A 20,780-nucleotide genomic window follows, 5' to 3' on the forward strand; every position below is an offset into this window, starting at 1 on the left:
GCAGAGGGTCCCAGGCTGGTTTCTGAGCCAGGCGTAGTTCTGCCACTTGCTTTCCAGTCAGAGGCTGTAGGCAGGTTTCGTCAGCTCTCTGCACCTGTGTTTTCCAGCTGCGAAATGGGGGTGCTGCCTGTGCCTCCCAGGCCAGGAGGAGTGAAGCAAGGGCCTGGCATAAAGCCAGGTCTGGGGCCCCGTGATCCCATGTTCCCATGGGCCTGGCACGAAGAAGCAGAAAAGACCCTGGGTGCAGGGCTAGGGGGCTCTGTCAGTGAATCCTGAGGTGGGCGGGGCCGTGAGTGGGGAACACCCCTAGGGGGAGGCGGGGAAGCGGGGGCTAAGCAGCCTGTGAGTGGCAGCGGGAAGGCTGTAGGCGGAGACCCAGGCCCAGAGCCAGAAAGGCAGGGTTTTCCTGGCAGGACCCTCCATGCCCAGGTGGCTCTGTGTGCCCCGGCTGTGTTCCTGTGAGCCCAGCAGAGCGTGAGGGGCTGGGGTCCGCTTCCCAAGGCTGAGTTGGGGTCAATAGGAGGCTGGACGGCAGCTCCTATGAGGGGTGCAGCCAGGGAGGCCGGGGACTGCAGGCAGGACCGAGGCCAGGGCACCCCGGCTGGCTCGGGTCCAGGGCCCTGGCCATTGGCCATCCTGTCCGGGCTGGGGGGCTGTGCTCAGGACCCTGCCCACCACCAGGTCCCAGGAGGCCTCACGAAGAGCCAAGTGTTTCCCTGGCCATTCTATTGTCCAGGCCAAGCACTGGGGGGAGAGGGCTGGCTCTCCGAGCTGCTTCCGGACTTGAGGACCAGGTTGTCTGGCTGATAAGGAAGCGTGTGTGCATGTGTGTGTGTGTTCATGTATGTGTGTGTTCCTGGAATGTGCCAGCCCCTGTCAGCACCCAGGGATGGTGGGAGGGGGGGCTTGCCGAGTGTCTGTTCCTCTGTGCAGCAGGACATCCTGCGTGCCCCCAGAGCGCGGGTCCCAGGCCCCACCTAGCCTGGCCACCCACTTCCCCCTGCGCAGGCCCCTGCTCTTCCCCCTTGGGCTCAGCTTGGCTTCACCATTGCCCACATTTCCTGGGGCTCCTCAACCGTCTCTGGCCCTGAGCCTGTGGCTCCTTGATGAGGCTGGGGGTGAGAGGGTGCAGGGGCCAGCCTGCCCAAGGCAGGACGCTCTGCTTCAAGGACAGGAAACCCAATCTGCTGACCCAAGACAGCCTGGGCGACAGGAGGGACCTGGTGTCCCCCTCACTCCACCTCGGCTTGTTCCCTCTGTGGCCCTCCGCCCAGCCTGGGGCCAGCCCTGCTCAATGGTGTTCAGGTCTCAGCTGCTGTCTCCTGCAGCAGGTGAGCCGGCGCGGTCCTCTCTGAGGCTGGGTCCCCTCCTCTGTGACACAGGAGATGCTGGGAGGCTGTGCCCCGCAGGAGTGGAGCTCAGGGATAGGTGGGATCTGCCAGAGACCCTGCAGTTGGGGCGCCGGGAGGGGCAGCCAGTCTGCCACCTCCGTGCCTGCGCATCCTCTCCCTCCTCTTCCCTGGTCTGCTGACCCTGGCCCCTTCCTTCCTGGACTTTATGGGGCCCCTGGACACGTGGGCGGCCCCCTCGGCGGCCGGGATGCAGTCCTCACAGAGCCCCCATCGCTGCCCCAGGGGAGAGGGGGCTGCAGGGTCCCCAGGGCCACACTGTCCCATCTCTCACCTCCTCCTTTACTACCTCAGAGTCCTTTAGGGACCTCCAGCAGGTCAGAGGGTCCCCCTCCCACCGAGGTCAATGTCTGCCCACCGTCCATTGGCCCGGGGGGAGGAGCTGGGACTAGGCAGCCCTGAACTAGATGGTGCTTCCCCAGCCATCTCCCAGTTGGAGCGCTGGATGGCTGGCCTGTGCCCTTGTACTGGGCAGGGCGATCAAAATTAATATAGATTAGTTGATTGCAGATCAATTGTAAATTAACTGTATTTAATTTTTTTTTAAAAAAGGATTAGGCTCTGGATTCAGACACCTCTGGGCTGGGAGCCCAGCTCTGCACCTTGCTAGCTGTGTGACGTTGGGCAGCTTACTCCACCTCTCTGGGCCCCAGCTCCTGGTATAACGTGGGGAGCATTACGGGAGAAAGTGCAAATGTGCAGGACGAGGCCCAGCCTGCCTGTCTGCACCCCCTCAGGATGGCAGTTATTGCTATTTAGATGCACCCGCTCCTTGAAGCCCTGTCTGGCAGCCCCCTAAGTGAGTGTCTGCTCTGTTTCTAGAAAGGATTGAGGCCAAAGGGGTGAAGCAATGTGTCTAAAGCCCCAGATGGGGGACTTCCCGGCAGTCCAGTGGTTAGGACTCTGCACTTTCACTGCCAAGGGCTCGGGTTCCATCCCTCCTCAGGGGAACTGAGCCCGCACAAGCTGCTCAGTTCAGCCAAAAACAGGAACCATAGATGGAGGTGGTGGGATGCCCCAGGGCCCAAGTGGTCTCCGTGCCCGAGCCCCCACCATCGTGCCCTCCTTCTCCAAAGTGCAGAGGCAGAGCTCCCTGGATGAGAAGGTATTCCAGCACCCAGACTGGAGGAAGGGGAAGGCCCGGTACTGGTTTGGGGCAGGTTCCCTCCGCCGTCGGCCTTGGCTGGCCCTGCACAGCCCTGGAATTCCCACAATTCTTGCCACATGACCCGCTCTGTCCCTGATGGGACTGTATGTGGAACAAGGCTGTTTTCCGGGAAACTGTGCTGTGGAGGAGAAGAGCCCGGGTTTCCAGGTCGGGAAAGTCCCGGGTCTGAAGCAGTTCATCTTGCATCACCACCAAAAACTGCTGCCAGAAACTGCTGCCAAAAACTGCTGTGGAAAGTCTGACAGGCCTAATCCCACCCCCTACCCCACCTCCTGCCGCCTCAGTTTCCCTTTCTGCAGGGGTGGATCACCCTGTCTGCCTTGCAGGGCTGCTGCAGGGGCAAGTTGAAGCCGTGCTGTATGAGTCACAACTTGGTGTATTTACTCTTGGGTGGTGGGGCAGGCCCTGTTATGGGTCACCCCAGTTACCAAGGAGGTCCGTTCCCCTCTGCTCCCCTTTCCCAGCCCTGCCCTGCTCCCTTCCTTAGGGTCAGCCGCATACCCCTCCACCGGTCCTCACCTGGCTTCCCCAACGGTCAAGGCGCCCAGGTGGGTGCTGCCTCTCTGGATGGTGGTGGTGCCCAGTGACTGGTGAGCTGAGTTCCAAACTGTTGACCATGGGGGCGTTTTAAGCCTCTCTGAACTAGTTACGTGAGATGAGGAAAATAGCACCCCTCCTGGAAGGCAGTGGGGAAGTGATGGGATGGGCACTCAGGAAGGGCCCAGGAAACGGAAGCTTCTGTGGTGCTGGCCTCACCCCACTTGGGGAGCAGGAAGTGTGCGGTGGAGCTTCAAAGCTCAAGTTTCCTGTCTGAGCTGCTGTGTGACCTCAGATAGGCTTGTGCCTCCTTGGGCCACTTGTCCCTCCAACCTGGGAAAGGGCTTGAGGGGGCACTGTGGTTTCTGTAGACCTGAGCCCCCCAAGGTCATAATCGGTGTCTGGCCCTGCCTGCCTCGTGGTCCCAGCGGGAGCAGCCCTGTTTCTGCTCATCGCGTTCCTCTGGGACCCCAAGCCACAGGAGTTGAGAGAAGAGCCGAGCAGAACGGAGGATGGGGCTGGGGTGGATTCCTGCCTCAGCCCAGCCCCTAGCGCCCTGTGACTGTTCTGGACATCAGTTCTCACTCTGTGCAATGGACCAGCAGCCGAGCTCTGCCCCCACCCTCAGGGTCCCCGGGGAGGTGGCCCCAGACAGGAACAAAGAGGCCGGCAAGAAGAAGAAGAATTGGAAAGACCGGGTCACCAACTTCTTCACCAAAGGGAGGAAAAAGAAGGGTCAGCCCAGCTTAGCAGAGACTGAGAGTGAGCCTGAGTCCAGTCCGCCGCCGCCTGCCCAGCTGCCCACAGGTAGGCGGGAGCCCCTTCCCCAGGCGGGCAGGATCTGTGTAGGATGGGGGCTCATTGGAGTGGATACCCCAGTCAGCCGGGACAGAGGGGGCAGGGCACGTGGGCGTCGAAGGGCCTCCCGTTCCTGCTTTCATCTGCTGCCCCCTGATCTCAGGATCTGAGCCTGGTGTCCCCTGCCCGGGCTGGGACACCCCGCATATTTTGGGGGTCTCGGCCCCTGGGAGGTGACCGGGGCGGGGAGCGGGTCTCAGAACCCCAGGCCGCGCTAACGCCGCGTTCTGGCCTCAGTGGAGGAGCTCAAGGCCGACCTGGAGCGCGGGCGGCTGGAGGCGGCGGGGCCGCTGCTGGCGCTGGAGCTGGAGCTGCAGGAGGCCGCGGCGGCGGGCCTCGCGAGCGAGGAGGAGCTGGTGCGGCGCCAGAGCGAGGTGGAGGCGCTGTACGCGCTGCTGCGCGACCAGGTGCTAGGGCTGCTGCGCCGGCCGCTGGAAGCGGCGCCCGAGCGGCTGCGCCAGGCGCTGGCCGTGCTGGCCGAGCAGGAGCGCCAGGACCGCGCGGCGGCGGCGGCGGCGGCGGGGCCCCCGGGGAGCCCGGGGCTGGCGGCCACGCGGCCCCGAGGCTGGCTGCAGCTGTGGCGGGACGGCGTGGCGCAGGCGGCCGCGGAGCGCCTGAGCCGGCGGCCGGCCGCGGACGCCGAGGGCCGCACGGAGGCCGAGCGCGCCTTCCTGCACATGGGCCGCACCATGAAGGAGGACCTGGAGGCCGTGGTGGAGCGCCTCAAGCCGCTCTCCCCCGCCGACTTCAGCGTGGTGGCCGCCTACGCCGAGAGCTACCACGCGGAATTCGCGGCCCAGCTGGCGGCCCTGACGCAGTTGGAGCTGTGCCGGAGAGACACCTACATGCTGCTGTTCTGGGTGCAGAACCTCTACCCCAAGTGAGCTCGGGCGCCGGGTGCCGGGCAGGCGTTCCCCAGGCGGGCAGGGCCTGGGTGTCACCAAGTGCAGGGAGTCCGCTGGGAGAACGGCCCAGGCCGGCCTGGAATCAAAGGGGCAGGGCCTCCGCTGGGCCTGCTTTGCCCCGGGAATCCTTAGTCTCTCTGGCCTTAGCTGCATCCCACAGTTGGGGAAACTGAGGCACAGAGAATGGGGGCTAGGACCTCATCTTTCTTTCCTGAGTTTCCAGTCTGGGTTAGGGGGTGAAGCCGCCTGTGATCAAGAGTCAGGAAGGGCTGTGGCCAGGAGCAGGAGCCCTGACCTTGCCTAAGTCAGCCCAGGAAGCCAGCTCGGAGGAGAAGGTTCAGGATTCTACCTGCCGCAGGAGGCATTGGCCCTGGTCCGGGGCCGCTGACAGTCTAACAGAAGTAAGGGATTTAGCGGGGGGTGGGGTTGGGAAGGACAGGCCGGGAGAGGGAGAGGCGGGGTGGTGTTCCCAGCAAAGGGAGCAGCCCTGCATGGCCCAAGGCTGAGCTGGGAGGCCTTCTGGGAGCAGTGTGGTTCAAAGCAGGCCCAGGGAGCACTCCCAGGCGGGATGGGGAGCACTAGGCCTGTTGGGGAAATCCCCACTGTGCACGGTGTCCCCCAGTGGCAGAGCTGAGTTCTGGCCACCGAGGCCTGGAGCTCCCAGTTTGGACGGTGCCTGTTGGTGCCGTGGAGAATCCCTGGTACCAACTGGATTCAGATCCGGGCATCCCCTGATGCACCCAGACCCCATGCATCCCTGAGCATGTTGCTGCCAGTATCTTGGCTTTCTCTGCCCACCGAAGCTGCATAAGAAAATCCGGAGACAGAGGCAAGAACACAGCAGGCTCCTGCCTCCAGAACTGTGTCCCTGCCTCCATGAGGAACCTAGGGGATCCTATAGCTGGGGGCTCGCAGTGTGTGGTTGGAGATGAACAGAGGCGTAAGGATCCTGCGTGCTTCTCCTCACGCTTTTTCAAAAACAATCATCAGGCTGGCGTTGGGTAGCCCGGTAATTTGGGTCTGGTAGTCTGTTGGCCCAGTCGTTGGGTCCGTTGTCTTTTCTGGACTGTAGTGAGACGTTCTTTCTATAATGCAGAGGAGAGAAAAACTCAAAGAGGTGGTTTGCAGAGAGGGTGCTGTGAAGGTGAGCCCTGGAAACAGAATGTTTTGAGGGGACTATAGGTGCAGCATGTAATTCTCAAATGAGGTTTAATCTTTTGATAAAGAAACTTAGTTACAGAAGGCAGATCAGGAACAGGTAAAGAACTGGAGGGAAAAAACAGCACAACACCTCTTTTTTCTTCTTTTTTCCCTTATTTTACTGCAACAAGCATGTCTGTCATTCATACAAGCTGGGTGGGGAGAGACTTAAACTGCAGTGTGGATCGATTCAGGGGGTTCTGGTAGGGGCTGGCCCCGGCCTGTAGCATAAAGCCTGCAGGAAGCCTGGAGATGTAGACCGTGTGAGCGATGTCTGAGGCTCTCAGGGATGTCAGTGGTCTCGGTTGGTGCTGGTGGGTCAGCCTCTAGCAGGGGCCCAAGGAAGGACCAGGTGAGGGTGGTGGGTGAGGAGTCAAGCAGGGCAGGGAAGCTGGCCCAGGGCAGGGGATACCAGAGTGGGTTCCTTCTTGTTGGTCCTGACTCACCAGGAAGTGCCGGGCCTGTCCCCTCTGCCCCTCCACCTTCCTGTCCCGGTGACCTCTGGGGCTTTAACCTGGGGCCCCCTGGGGTCAGTGCAGCCTGACGCTGAGCCCTGAGAGGGGGAGACCAGGGTGGGTCCGTGGAGGCTGGTGTCGCCAGAAGTCTGGGGAGCAAAGGGACACAGCACATCCAGCCTGGGTGGAGAGGGGGTGGTGGCGGGGGCAGAAAAGGCTATTCTTGAGCCTCCGGGCAGACAAAGGCCCTAAGGAAGTGCCAGGGCTGGGCAGTCCCCTGGGGGCTCTGGGACCCAATGGAAGCACCACAAGGATGGGTGGATATGCCTCCGTCCAGGGTGAGGTCAGGGAGGGGAAGACAGCCCCTCCTGCTGGGACTGGCCCTCCTCTGGGGGCAGCAGAGCCTGTCTGAGGGGAAGGCAGGGCAGGGCTGGTGGGATGCAGTGGGAGCACGGTGGGGGATGGTGGGAAGGAGACAGAGGGTGAGAAGGGGAGGGGGAGCCCTCGGCGCAGGGTGATCAGACCGGAAATGTGGTTCTGCCACTGCAGGGGGAGGGGGGACTGCTGGAGGCAAGGCAGGGAGCCCTGGAGGAGGGTCCTTCGGTGTGCCAGGCAGGAGATGGGGGCTGGGCCACGGGGTGCCTCTGGCCGGGAGGCTCGAGGCTGATGGGTTTCGGGAGCCTAACCTGGAGTAAGAGTGGATGCGGGAGAGAGTGAACGGAGGCAGGGTGATCCGGGGTTCGGGGCCTGGATAGAACTGAGATGGAGAGGCAGGGCTGGGAGGCACTGGAGGGAAGGCAACTGAACCTGTGCAGGGCTCTGGCCGGGGTGGGGGCGGCACGGCGCTGGTTTTCCTCACGCCAGCCCCTCTGCCCACAGCGACATCCTCAATAGCCCCAAGCTGGCACCTGAGCTGCAGGGAGTCAGACTGGGGACCCTCCTGCCCAAGACCCAGATCCGACTGCTAGAGGCCACGTTCCTCTCCAGCGAGGTGGTGAGTCCAGGGCCGGTGCTGAGCGGGGCTGAGGGGGCGCGGGTAGACAGTACGGCTGGGCAGGGAGCCTGGCAGGGATGCCCCCGTGGGCTTTGCGCTACCCTGAGTGGGCCCATCCTCCCCGCCAGGCCAGTGTGAGGGAGCTGATGGCCCGAGCTCTGGAGCTGGAGTCGGAGCGCTGGACCAAGGATGAGGCCCCACAGAGGCTGGACGGCTGCTGCCACAGTGAGCTGGCCATCGACATCATCCAGGTAGCACCTGCTGCCCTGCCCGCACTGGCCTCATCCCTGTGTGCAGATGTGCCTACCACTGAGCACACACCCCCTTGCTCCATGTCTTACCAGTGCCCACCCCTGCCCCAGCCCTAGAGCAGGTGGGCTTCTGCTCAGTTTCACCCCCGACCCCGACCCCTGCAGATCATCTCCCAGACACAGGCCAAGGCCGAGAACATCACCCTGGACCTGGGCACGCAGATAAAGCCTTTGCTGTTGGAAGAGCTGGCCAGATTCCTCAGGAGGTGAGTGATGGGCATGCACCCCCAGCATGGGGCTAGGGGCTGAGGGGTCCCTGCCGCCCCCTCTCTCAGAGCCCCAGCCCCTCCCTTGGGCCCCACGTGGGGGGTCTTAGCTAGACCAGCGCCCCCTCCCGGCCACTAGGGTGTCTGTTATTATGAGCAGGAGTCCTTGTCCCCCTGCACCACCCACCAGGGCACTGAGAGCCTCAGGTCATCTGACCTCCCCCCCCAACCGCGCTCAGCAAAGCCCCGGAAGAGCAGCCTCCAACTGCAAAGATGCCCCCCAAGGGACCGAGGCCCTGGCCCCCCTTCAGGTGATGCCCCCGGTCAGCGCCCCGAGTTCTCTTGGGTAACCGCCTCCCCACTTCTGCCTGCAGCTCTAGAGGGGCCTGGAGCTCTGCAGCGCCCTCTCCGGGAGCTCTGCAGGGGCCCTGGCCGCGCCGGGCTGAGCGTGTGAAGCTAGTTCCGGGATGCCTACTGCGCCCGCCCGCGTGTGGAGCGGGAGGCTGGCCGGGCGGCGGCGAGGCTGCCCTTGTCCCAGTGTTTGTGCTGCTCCTACGTGTGCCCTTTCCCTTCCACCAGCTACCAGCGCGCCTTTGATGACTTTCTGGAGCGATGCAGACAGCTGCGAAATTACAGGGCCAATGTCATCGCTAACATCAACAACTGCCTCCCTTTCCGGTAAGGGCGCTGGGCAGTGGGGGGAGTCACTGCGGCTGCCTGCCTGTGTTGGTCGGGGGCGGCGGCGGAGGCGTGGGGCGGGGGGGCCTGGGCCGGGAAGCCGGCGGGTGGCGAGGGCGGGAGGGGGTGGGGGTGCAGAGGGCCGGGCCGGGGGGAGGTGCCTGGGATGGGGGAGGAGGAGCAGCCTAAGCAGGGATGCTGAATTAAAATGAGCAGGGTGGAGAGGAAATGCCCGGGCTTACAGGGCAACAGCAAGCATTTGTCTAGTGCTGGCGGGTCAGGCGCTCACGCACAGGGTTTCATTTATGCTGTCAGCAACCTTGTTAAGCAGATACAGTGACTGTGTCCATTGAACCATGAGCATCCTGAGCTATGGAGAGGCTGAGCCACTTGTCCTCAGTTAGAACAGGATGTGGTGTTAGGCGGGTGTTAGGTGGGAAGGCTGGGTCCCACCTGGGAGCCTGGATGGAGTGCCTTGGTCCTTGCTCCCACTGGGACAGAGGAGCCAGGGAGGGTTCTAGAGCGATGGTTTAGGGAGATTTTCCTGGGGCTCCTGGGATCTCTTGGTTTAGGGCTGCAGGCTGGGCGGGGCTGTCATGACCTCCCTGCCTCCTGTGCTTCCAGGACTTCTGTGGAGCAGAGGTGGCAGACACCACCTGATCTCCAGAGCTCCCTGCTGAGCCCCCTGAATGAGCTAAAGGGCCGAGGCTTTGATACCCTGCTCCAGAGCCTGTTTGGGGACCTGAAGGTAGTCCAGCCTCCTGCCCCCTGGCACGTGTTGAGTCTAATGCTGGGGGCAATGGGGGAGGGCCAGGAAGTGTTGGGTCGGGGGTGGTCGGCAGTAACGAAGACTTGGCTCGAGGAGGCTCGGCATGGGGCAGCTGCAGGGAGGCTGGTGGCCCCCGTGATGGGGACATGACTTGCCCTTGACTTGACTCCCCTCTTCATCCTCGGGCTTGGCCTCAGAGGGCCGCTTAGGGCCCTGGGGTGCGGACGAGAAGCCTCAGTGCCCCTCCCTGTTTGGTTTCCACCTAGTCCTCAAGTTTGCCTGTAGTTTCCCCTGATGGCCCTAGGTCCTCCTGCAGGACCCTGCCTCCCAGCCAGGACACTCAGAGCCTCTGGCGGCTCCCACCATATCTGCAGGGGCCAGGGCATTCCCAGAGACCCTAGTGCCTGTACCGCAGGAGGAAGCTGGCTTCCTAGGGGAGGGAGAGGGGGCACTCCCTGCCTGCCCCGCTCCGGTGGAGGCCCCCTTCACCCCAGTGCCCCACGGCTGCGAAAGGCCAGGCGGTGACCCTGGATGACTCGGCAGGGTCATCATCATCATAGGCCCAGCCAAGCACTGGGCTGTGTTTATGCAGGAATTTATTTATTTAAGAGGGAGATGGTGGAGAAGGCCTCAGGGCAGGCAGATGGCAGTCCCTGCTGGTCAGCCTTGGAGAAGGGGACGCAGACCTGGCCTCCACTTCCTGCTGGAGTGCCCGAGGAGTGTTTAATATAACCTGACCCCTGTCCCGGCCCCGTGTGTGTCTGTGCGTGCGTGTCTACTGGGCAGGCCCTGCCTCTGCCGGGTGTGGCCACACAGCCTGACCCTCTCTCGCAGCCACTGTTCAAGAGGTTCACGCAGACCCGCTGGGCTGCCCCCCAGCAGATCCTGGAGGAAATCATCTCCACCGTGGCCGAGAGGATGCCTGAGTTCTCAGACCTGCAGGACTGCTTCCGAGAGGTGAGGGGGTGCTGGGCTGCCAGTGGGGGGACACGCAGGCAGGCGTGTGTGTGGGCACACCCAGATGCGCTTTTTCGCTCTGGCATCCGCCCCTCCCTGGACCTGGCCTTCGGGGAGGTGGTGGGTTCCCATGGCCCTGCCCGCTCGCCCACCCAGGAGCTGCTGGAGGCGGTCCACCTGCACCTGGTGAAGGAGTACGTCACCCGCCTCTGCAAGCGGCGCCTGGTCCTCAAGACAGCGGAGCAGCAGCAGCAGCTGGCGGGGCTCGTCCAGGCCAACGCCCAGCACATCCAGCAGTTCTGCACCCAGAGCGTAAGCCCCTGCCCACCCCGCACCCTCCCGTGGCAGTGGGCTGCCCTCCTGCTCCAAGCTCTTCACGGGCTAGAACAGCCCCTCTGGGCCTCTCCAAACCTGATGAGGTCCAACCCAAGCCTCTCTGGGCCCCCGGGCGCGCTTCCGGGCAGGGCCAGCCTCTCTCAACAAGCCTGTGCCCACAGGGCTCCCGGGCCACCTGGCTGCACCACGCCCTCCCCAAGCTTGCTGAGATCATTCGCCTGCAAGACCCCAGTGCCATCAAGATCGAGGTGGCCACGTACGCCACCTTGTACCCTGACTTCAGGTGAGAACCAGGGCCTCCAGGACCCGGGGAAGGCAGCATGGCCCTGTGGTTCCCCGCTGCGGTCGGAGCCTTGAGGGGGGTGCAGAGTGAGTCCCTGAGGGTGGGCAGAGCGCAGAAGATTACTGGCCACTGTGCCCAGATCGTTACAGCGGCTGTTCACTCGGTCTTCGCTGCCGCCTGCTAGAGCTGACACTCTTCATCCCCGTCGTCCAGATGAGACCTGGGGGATGTGAGGAATGTTTCCAGGGTAACGCTCTGGTCAGTCGTAGAGCCGAGACATCAAAACCAGGCATCCAGCTCCACACCGCATGAGCCTTTCCTTCAGAGGGGGATCTGAGACCAGAGGGACCAGGGACCTGCTGGAGGCTGTGGCATGTCCGTAGTGAAGCTGCAGTCTGCCGGTCAGCCTAGGGGTCCTCCGAGGCTTGAGATGTGTCCTGGGGCCTCTGTTCTAGAGTGGAGGCTCAATCCCTGACTGTCTGAGGATCTGGTGAGCCAGGGCAGCGGTCTCTGTGGGTTGAGTCCTCTGGTGTGGTCGGCCTGTCCCAGCATAGCCTGGTCCAGCTGCTGGCTGATCTGGTCCACCTGTTCAGCCACCCATCCAGTTACAGACTCACCCGTCCATCTACCCATCATACAGGCCCTTGCTTACCCATCTGGACGCCCATCTAGCTATCCAGCCATCTGGTCAGGCACTCATCTACCCATCTGTCTGTCCTTCCATCTATCCATCCATCCACCCATCTAGTCATCCACCTGCCCCCCTATCATCTATCCATTCACGGATCCTTGTATCCACCCAGCCCACGAACAGTTATCAAGTGGTCTCCTACTAGCTACCGGCTCTGTTTAGGCACCAGGATGCAAGGAGGTACAAGGCACACCAGGCCTTCTGACAGTCAGTCAGATGAGGGTTAGCAATGAGGAGGTCATCCGGCGAAGGAGTATTAGTTTTAAGTTTTAAAGATTGTTTAACCAAGGTTGTGAGTGGCGGGAGGTGCTGACTTTAGAGCTGGAAAATCCTCTCTGGGGAGGAGGCTTGTTCTAAGCTTTACTGTTTACTTTGGGCTGTGCTGGGTCTTTGCTGCTGCGTGAGCTTTTCTCTAGTTGCAGCAAGTGGGGACTGCTCTCGAGTTGCAGTGCCCGGGCTTCTCATGGTAGTAACTTCTCTCGTTGCGGAGCGCGGGCTTGAGGGCTCATGAGCACAGGCTCAGTAGCTCTGGTCCATGGGCTTAGCTGCTCGGTGGTATTTGGGATCTTCCCAGATCCGGGGTCGAACCCGTGTCTCCTGCACTGGCAGGCGGCTTCTTGACGGGAGGTAACATGTTAGCTAAGTGCTAAGGGGTGAGAAGGAGCTGGTTACCTCAAGGGCCTGGGGACGAGCATTCTGGGAGGAACAGCCAGTGCAAAGGCCAGACCGGGCAGGAGCTTGGCACCCTCTGGTGCCACTGTGGCAGGTGCCGTCCGAGCACAGTGGTCTAAGCAGAACGAGGCGCCCTCGTGGGCAGGGGGTTGGCTGCTGGGCCCTGTGGCTCCGGCCAGGAGCCTGGGGAGCTGGGAAGGGGTGTGAGCAGGGGTGTTGGTGAGCGGGCCAGACTGACGGGACCCTGTCTTTACCAGCAAGGGCCACCTGAGTGCCATCCTGGCCATCAAGGGGAACCTGTCCAGCAGCGACGCCAAGAGCATCCGGAGCGTTCTAGACATCAACACGGGGGCACACAAGCCCTCCAAGGCTCTATTTTCGCTTATAAAGGTTGGTTATCTTTTCCCATGGCCTGACCTCCTTAGGAGCACCTGGCGAGCATGGGACACCACTCCGTTTGGGGGTCGTCAGACAGGCACCAGCGTTACGGCCCCACGCAGCCCCTCCGGGTGTCGTGCGTTCTGCTACTGCTGCTGCCCAGGCGTGGCCGAGGAGTGGGCCCCTGAGCCACTGGAACTGGAACAGCTGTGTCCTGATGACCCCTCCTGTGGGGCAGGAGCCGTTGGGGGAAGCTCTGTGAATGAGAGTGGAGCTTGCATGCCCTGAAGGAGGGGTCAGGAGGGTGTGTGGCTCTGGGACCCAGCTCCGGGATCACTGCTTGTCCACGAGATCCTGCCCCACCTGCCTGAGGACCGCCCTGCTCAGGCTGGGTCTCCAGCCTCCCCAGCTCCTGAGCAGGCCTGAGCCTCACCCCTCCTGCCTGCTCTGGTCCAGGGCTGCGTTGAGCCGGCCTCAGCCTGTGAATGGAGCAGAAGGAAGAGCTGGAGGAGGAGAAAGGGGAAGATGAGCTCCTGTCTGGGAAGGCGGGGGGGACTGGAAAAGGGCCTCTGGGAGGACAGGGCAAGTGGGGCAAAGCCAGTGTCCGAGGCCCTGACCCCTCTCTCATACCCCTCGGTGTCCCCTGAGGATTGGCCTGGGAGGGCCAGGACCTGCTGGGTTTTCTTGGGCTCTGCCTCCCTCGACAAGGGGCCGACCCAGGGATGCCTCTGTGGGTCCTCCCTGGAAGTCAGGCTGAGGTCGGAGCAGGGCCATCTTGACCTCTGACCCGTTGGCCTCTGGGTCAGTTTCCTGTTGCCAATCTAACAAACTTCCACAGCCTGGGAGCCTAAAATGAGAACTTGCTTTCAGTTCTGGAGGTCAGCACTCTGACGTGGGTGTGGTGGGCTGAGCCAGGCGGTTCCTCTGGAAGCTCTGGCGGCGAAGTTCCTTGCTTTTTCCAGTTTTTAGAGGCCAGCCTCCCATATTTTTTGGCTGGTGGCCCCCTTCCATTTCCAAAACCTGCAACGGCCTCTCAAATCCTTTTTGCATCTCAGCACTCCCCTCCTAACTCTGTCTTCCGGTTTAAGGCCTCTGGTGGTGACCTTTAACCCACCAGACAATGACCTTTGACCTACTCAGGCACTCCAGGATTGTCTTCTGATGTTGAGGTCAGCTAATTATTAATTCCACCTGACAACCTTATTTCCTCTGCCTTGGAAACTAACAGTCAGAGGCCCAAGGATTAGGATATGAGCATCTTTGTGGGCTGGACATTATTTTGCCTACCACAGCCTTCACCCATCCCCTGCCCTGTGGAGTGCCTTATCCTCCCCAGGAAAGCAAAGGTTCACTCACCCTCCTCGGCCTGGGGCATTTGAGATGCAGGCGTGACCCACCCCGCCTGTGCCTGCGGGAACGCCCCTCTGTGACTGAGTTTGTAGCCGGCTCTCCTGGACTTGTCCTCCTCTTTCCAGGTACTGTGGCCAGAAATTGGCCTGTGTAAATGGTTCACAAAGGCCTTTGTACATTTGTAGAAGTTTGCAGGTTTGAGGTTATTATTATTTTTTGATAGTATGCTTTTGTATGTTTTTTTAAGAACAAACTCTTGGTTTTTATAGCTTAATATAAAGCTGATTTCAAAAGTGGCTGTGGAGTGGTTTCTCTTGGGAGAGGCTTTCTCAGCCTCTTGGGGTCTGGCAGACTCTGTCCCCAAGCGCCTCCTGCCCACCACTCACTGTGAGGGTGACGTTTGGGAGGGTCTGCTGTGGGCCAAGGCCCCTCACTCCACCCTTCATTTTCCTCACCTGGAGGTGGTGATCACGAACCTGTCTGACTTCCCCCACAGTCCTTTACAGAAGAGGGGGAAGGTGACATTTCAGCTCTGTGTGTCGGGCCCAGTGGCAACTGGCTCTGGTATTCCTGGAACTGACCTCGAAGGATCCAGCTGTGGCCCCAGCTCTCCACCACACCCCCATCCTGGCCCAGAATTTGGAGAAGGGTAGAGTCCCTGGGAGGCAAAGGGGAACCTTGGTGAACTCATTCCAGAGAGCTGGAGGCTTGTCGGGGTGGGGGCGGGGGAGGGATGACTAAGCCGACAGTAGGCGGAGTCTGGGGTCCAGCTGGAAAGGCCTGGACATCAGCGGCTGGAGCCTGAGGGAAGGCCGTTTGGGATGAGATTCGGGTAGGATGGACCCACTGATCGTGGGGAGCACCCAGAGGAGGGGGAGGGACAGGCCGCCCCAGGCTGAGCTCCGAGTGTGGGCCCTGGGCAGGTTGGAGCCTTGGAGTATGGGGATGGCCGGTGGGTTTCCACCGAGTTCCCCGTGTAGAGCATGGGAGGAAGGGGCAGGAGTGAAGGGGGAGCTCATGGAAGCTGAGGACCAGATGGAAATTTTCTGATCCAGGCAGATATTCATGGACCAAAGAGAATGGATTTGGGCCCCAAAATGCAGAGGGTGCTGAGATGCACCCCCCCAGCCTCCCTGCAGCAGGGTGGGCCAGGGTCCAAGGAGAACAGATGCGGTCAGAGGCAGGGCCCTGGGGTTGGGGAGCGGGCCAGGTGGACTCCGTGCTGGCGCTGTGGGGGGCGCCATCCATGCTGTCCCTGTAGGAGGGGGAGAGCCGCTAAGGTCCCGCGGGGTCACCAGCTCGGGCCCCTCCACCAAGGGCTCTGCATCAGTAACTTCCTGGTCACAGAAGGAAAATTCCTTTAAGGGAAAGATTCGCCCCAGAGGCGAGGAGTGGGTTGCTGGGCAGAGGGGACAGAGGGCAGGTCCTCCCGGCCCCATCCAGGCTCCTGTGAACTGGGAGGGAGGCCATGGTCAGCAGTGTGACAAGCGTGGATGGGACCCTCCAACCTCACCCCGTCCCTGCAGGGGGGCAGTGGGGAGGGCGGATCCAGGCTCTCCCTGAAGGGCTCACATCCCTGGAGGCCCGGAAGGAACAGGGAGCAAGTTAATAAACAGTCCAGGTTCAAGTGTGGGGCAGATGGCGTGGGGTGATGCAGCGGGTATGGGGGTGGGTCAGTCCCGCTGTGGCCACGGCGGTACTCACTGGGGGGTGGGGGCTTTTGGAGGGGGCACACGCATGTGGGCAGAGTGGGGAGGGGCAGTGCCCGAAGGGAAACAGCCTAGGACCGGGGAAGGGCTCGGGTTTTAGGGAAAGAAAGAGCTCAAGGCAGGGTTGGCCGGGAGTGGGGAGTCAAGCAAGCCCCCTCGAAGCGGCAGGCTGGCGCCGAGGGGGCCTTGGTTGGGGCTGGGCATTGGGGTCCACTCACTCCACTCACTCACTGTAAAGGGGGGAGCACTAGGGACTTTGGAGAGGCCGTTTGCTGTGATTGTGACTCGGAAAGAACTCTGTGGCTCCCACACTCAAGAAGCTCCCCTTTCGGAACACTGTGGGAAACCTAGAAAACTGACAACGTGGAGGAAAACTAAACCCTAACTCCTGCTCTCGTGCTTCAATGACGAGTGACCCATGCAACCCCAGACTCCATCCTTGGACCACGACAAGGGCAAGCCCCCACGTTCTCTCTCTCTGTGTCTCCCACAACCTGTGTGGTCCTCGGTGTGCTGTGCACCCTCCAGGACCTGTGAGTAATAAAGCTCGTTCCTCAAAGTTCCCTGAGGGGTTTTTGCTGACGTGTGTCTGCAATCCTAACGAGAAACTCGAGGCCAGCCCAGTCACAGCACTGGTCCTGGTGGTGGAAGGCCCGTGTTCACTGTGACAGCCGCAGCCAGTGCCTCAGGTACTCCTAGCCGAGAGCACCCCGTTAACAGCCTGGGACAGACACAACAACGTTTAATGATGTAGTTTTGTGACACCACTATCTGCAGCCTCCAATATACCAAGAGCCCCTGACCCAGCTGCACCTCTTCCACGGTGGTGGAGACACAAGAGGCAGCACTCTTTCCACCCCTTCTCTTCCCTTAGAGGGCGTTTCGGCATGCTCAGACCCCTGGACCTGACCAACTTGCTGCTGTGCCAGTCCACGGAGTAATCTTTACTTTCCCTTATCTGGCACATCGAAGACCCACTAGAATATCCAAAGTAGCTGCGTCTTCCTGTTTAACAGATCCCATTAGCACGGTGTCATCAACGTACTAGTGAATTAGCATATGCGTGCACGCTCAGTTGCTGAGTTCTGTCCGACTCTTTGTGACCCCATGGACTGTAGCCTGCCAGGCTCCTCTGTCCATGGGATTTTCCAGGCAAGAATACTGGAATGGGTTGCCATTTCCTCCTCCAGGAACTAGCATGACATCATGCACAATATCAAGAGGATTAGAGCTCTCCTGACCATGGACAGAGGGTAGCAGAGTTATTAATAACTCGGAGCTGAGGCGAGATGAGAAGGGGTATTGCTCTCCTTGGTGCATAGAGTTGAGTTGCTTTTGCTTCTCTGTCTGCATAAGAATTGAGACTAAACCACTCACTGGATCAACAGCTGCATATCACATTCCAGAGGGCTGGTCAGTCTGCTTCAGCTGAAAACTAACTGTGCCCAGCTCATCAGCTACAATTGGAACTACACTTGTATGAGTTCACATTAGCCCATCAGCATCAGCCGTGATTCATCTAGGCTACGCGTCCTGTACATGCCAGACAGGTGAATCAAATGAATGTTTTGGAGAGACCACCATCCACGCATTTTTTAAGTTTTTGGTGATGATGCTTTTATTTGACTCTTCCGACCATATTGGACTATAAACCATCAGTTCAGTCACTCAGTCGTGTCCAACTCTTTGCGACCCCATGGATAGCAGCACGCCAGGCTTCCCTGTTCATCACCAACTCCCGGAGGTTACTCAAACTCACATCCATCGAGCCAGTGATGCCATCCAACCATCTCATCCTCTCGTCCCCTTCTCCTCCTGCCTTCAGTCTTTCCCAGCATCAGGGTCTTTTCCCTTGAGTTCATTCTTCACATCAGGGGCCAAAGTATTGGAGTTTCAGCTTCAGCAACCTATACACCATAGGTTACAAAATTATTGAAAAGATAAATCACAACAAACAAGGAGTTTTCAAGCCTTTATTGGTGATATGTTGGCTAACATTACCTTCGGCCAAAGCAAGTCACATGTCCAAACCTGAAAACAAGGAGCAGAGAGATGCCACTTTTTGAAAAGAGGAGCATGAAAGACTTTGAGGTCATTAAAAAAAAAAAAAAGAAAAAAACTCAACAGCAACTCCTGCAGGACTTCCTAGTGCCCCAGGTGGTTGGGACTCTGCACTTCCAGTGCAGGGGGCACAGGTTTGATCCCTGATTGGGGAACTAAGACCACACATGCCGCAGGGCATGGCCAAAAATAAAATAAAGTGCTTTTAAAAAAGACTTCCCCTCTAGCTCAGTAGTAAAGAATCCGCCTGCAAGGCAGGAGCCACAGGAGACGCGGGTTCTATCCCTGGGTCAGGAAGATGCCCTGGAGAAGGGCATGGCAACCCACTCCGTAGTCTTACCTGGAGAATCCCATGGACAGAGGAACCTGGAGGGCTATAGTCCGGGGGGCTGCAGAGAGACGGATACGGCTGAGGCGACTTAGCACGCCCAGCATTGCTTTAAGAAGTGGATAAGTTGCATGGTGCCCACTTGACTTGGGATGCTATCAACCCGAGGTTGCATGGAACTGCCTGTTACACTTCCAGCTGCAGACAGAGGGGGCTGATGGTGTGGGACACAGGGCATCCGAGGTGTCAGCTACGTACGGTCCGCCTCTTGCACCACTCAGACCCTCTCACGGCACATTTGAAGTCCGACTTTCCAGTTTCTTTCAATCTCCAGAAGGGCCTAACTGCACAAAAATTAGGGGTGAGGCCGAGTCACTGGTGCAACTGGACTAGAGATGCAGCTGAGAGTCGTCTTCCTCCACCGCCTCTCGCGGGATTTTCCTCTCCCTCAACGTTCATTTCTATTGGCTCAGGTCGCTCGCTTGGTAGGGTGACCAGGACTGTCAGACTTGAGGAGTCGGAGTCGCCTTTCTCTTGTCAAAAGATGGTTGCTACAGCCAGCCATTCTCCATTTTCCCTTAGGATATAAGCACCCAGAGACGCCCCAGAGAATGCCCTGGGTTCGGATATGTTCCTCTCTGTCATCACTGAATAGCAGCACCGTCACTTCTCAGGATAACCAGGGCCGACTACCCCCACCAGGAAAGTAACTCCTTTGTTTGCCGGTCCATCAGAATACAGAGCTCAACGTGACCAGATGGGGTTCACAGGTTTAAGTTCAGAGGAACACTGTTCCTGGGGCAAGACTTCATCCCCTGGATAACAATGTAATGGGACCTAAACGTTCGGGGACCAGAAGAAAAAGTGCTTCCCTTGGGTTTCCGGGAGTGATGAGAGCGGCTGTTCCCACCTCCCCACAGTGCCTCTAGCTACTTGGATGTAGTATATATGGGCCATCGGTTCAGGGCGTTCCCCACACGCTGGGGGACAGAGCCTCAGCCCCGCAGGGTGACGTCCCCAGCCCGCGTCTTAGATGAAGGGAATCCTGATCTCTCTGCCCGGCTGCTTCAGCGACATGATCTGTGTCAGAACAGAGGAGCCTGCAGTCACAGCCCGCTGTCACAGCTCTTCTGGCTCGGAGGTGATGCTACGAAAGACCAACCAGACATCAGGTAACCTGGCAGAGCAGCTGTGGGCACAGAGAAAGTCTATATCCAGAGTAGGCATTGCCCTGTTGAGGAAGCATTTCTCCGTCTCCTGCTTCGAAGAGGTCTCATGTAATCAACTGGCCAAGTGAGTGGCTTGTCTTCTGTAGGGACGGTGTCACACTGAGGGCCCACAGCTCTTATGATGACAGGGCGGCCTTTGGAGGGGTCATCAGTGAGCTGAGTCTCAGGGAGAGGAAGCCCCCACCCAGCCTCCAGCCTGGCCCCCATTGTCCCTGGTCATGGCCCCCTGTGTAAACCCTGGTGTGGCTGAGGAAGCAGGCCCCTGTCGTCTACTGGACAAGCCATCTTGTCTACCACGTGGTCAAGTACTTCCTTAAAAGAGGGGAGGGGTCTCGGGTGGGCTCGGGTGGCACAAAGATCTACCCGCTTTGCGCCCAGCCCCCTCACACTCATATGCCTCTTCCCCAGACCTCCTCATCACTAGTCTTCCAGTCTCGCCCCTTTCTTATCCCAGACCAACAGCCAGCCATTCACCACCGCCCAGGAATCAGCATATCCTTACCACAGACCTCTCCCTCTCCCCTCCAGCCCTGCTGGGAGAACTTCACCTCACCACTGACCGTCCCCTGGGGACAGTCCTGAGTACAATGGTCTACCAAAGATGTGAAGAACGCTAAAACCAGTAGGTGAAATTGCGGGGGAACAGAATCCTGGCCAATGCGATGTTTGCAGGTTCCCCTATGGGCAGCTCATCCTCGCACGGGTGGCTCCCTGGTCCCCGGGAGCCGAGCCTGGATGGCCGCCCACCCCCTGCCCTGGCACCTGGTGGCCGAGATAACCTGAGCATCTTCCTCAACGTGACTAAGCTTCAGACATTTCAAGGGGGCAGAGAAAGGGTGTACAATGACAAGACTTCTAGAGCAAATACTCTAAGGAAAGGGAGGTCACAGGTCTCTCTACAGGCCTGTCCCTGTGGTGCCTCGTTACCTCCAAGCGGATCAACTGGACAAACCTAGTGTACGCGTGCACGCACGCGCAGTCGTGTCCCACTCTGTGTGACCCCATGGGCTGTGGCCCGCCAGGCTCCTCTGCCCACGGAATCTTCCAGGCAAGAACACTGGAGCGGGTCACCATGCCCTTCTCCAGGGGATCTTCCTGACCCACGGATTGAACCTGTGTCTCCTGCACTGGAGGCAGTTTCTTTACTGTCTGAGCCACCAGGAAACCCAGATAAACAGGGTCAGCTCTGAAAGCGGCCCAGCAGGGAAACGTCGTCTCTGGGAGCAAATTGCTTCCTGACCAAAGGGGCCGAGGCACCCGAACTACAGGAAGAGGACTCTGGGAACAGAGCTTGAG

General features: G+C 59.9%; 1 protein-coding gene across 1 annotated transcript; it reads left to right on the forward strand.

Moving 5' to 3' along the window:
- Window positions 1-3,404: 3,404 nt before the first annotated feature.
- On the forward strand, window positions 3,405-14,453 carry LOC105605780 (tumor necrosis factor alpha-induced protein 2-like). Its single transcript, XM_027957439.3, has 11 exons — window positions 3,405-3,921; window positions 4,210-4,852; window positions 7,412-7,526; window positions 7,655-7,777; window positions 7,943-8,043; window positions 8,623-8,721; window positions 9,346-9,469; window positions 10,325-10,447; window positions 10,604-10,759; window positions 10,945-11,066; window positions 12,687-14,453. Exons 1-11 carry the CDS (start codon window positions 3,627-3,629, stop codon window positions 13,093-13,095), a joined length of 2,310 nt encoding a protein of 769 aa, XP_027813240.1. The 5' UTR covers window positions 3,405-3,626; the 3' UTR covers window positions 13,096-14,453.
- Window positions 14,454-20,780: the final 6,327 nt, after the last annotated feature.

Source organism: Ovis aries, chromosome 18 (assembly GCF_016772045.2).
Source record: "Ovis aries strain OAR_USU_Benz2616 breed Rambouillet chromosome 18, ARS-UI_Ramb_v3.0, whole genome shotgun sequence".
Taxonomy (NCBI): Eukaryota; Metazoa; Chordata; class Mammalia; order Artiodactyla; family Bovidae; genus Ovis; species Ovis aries.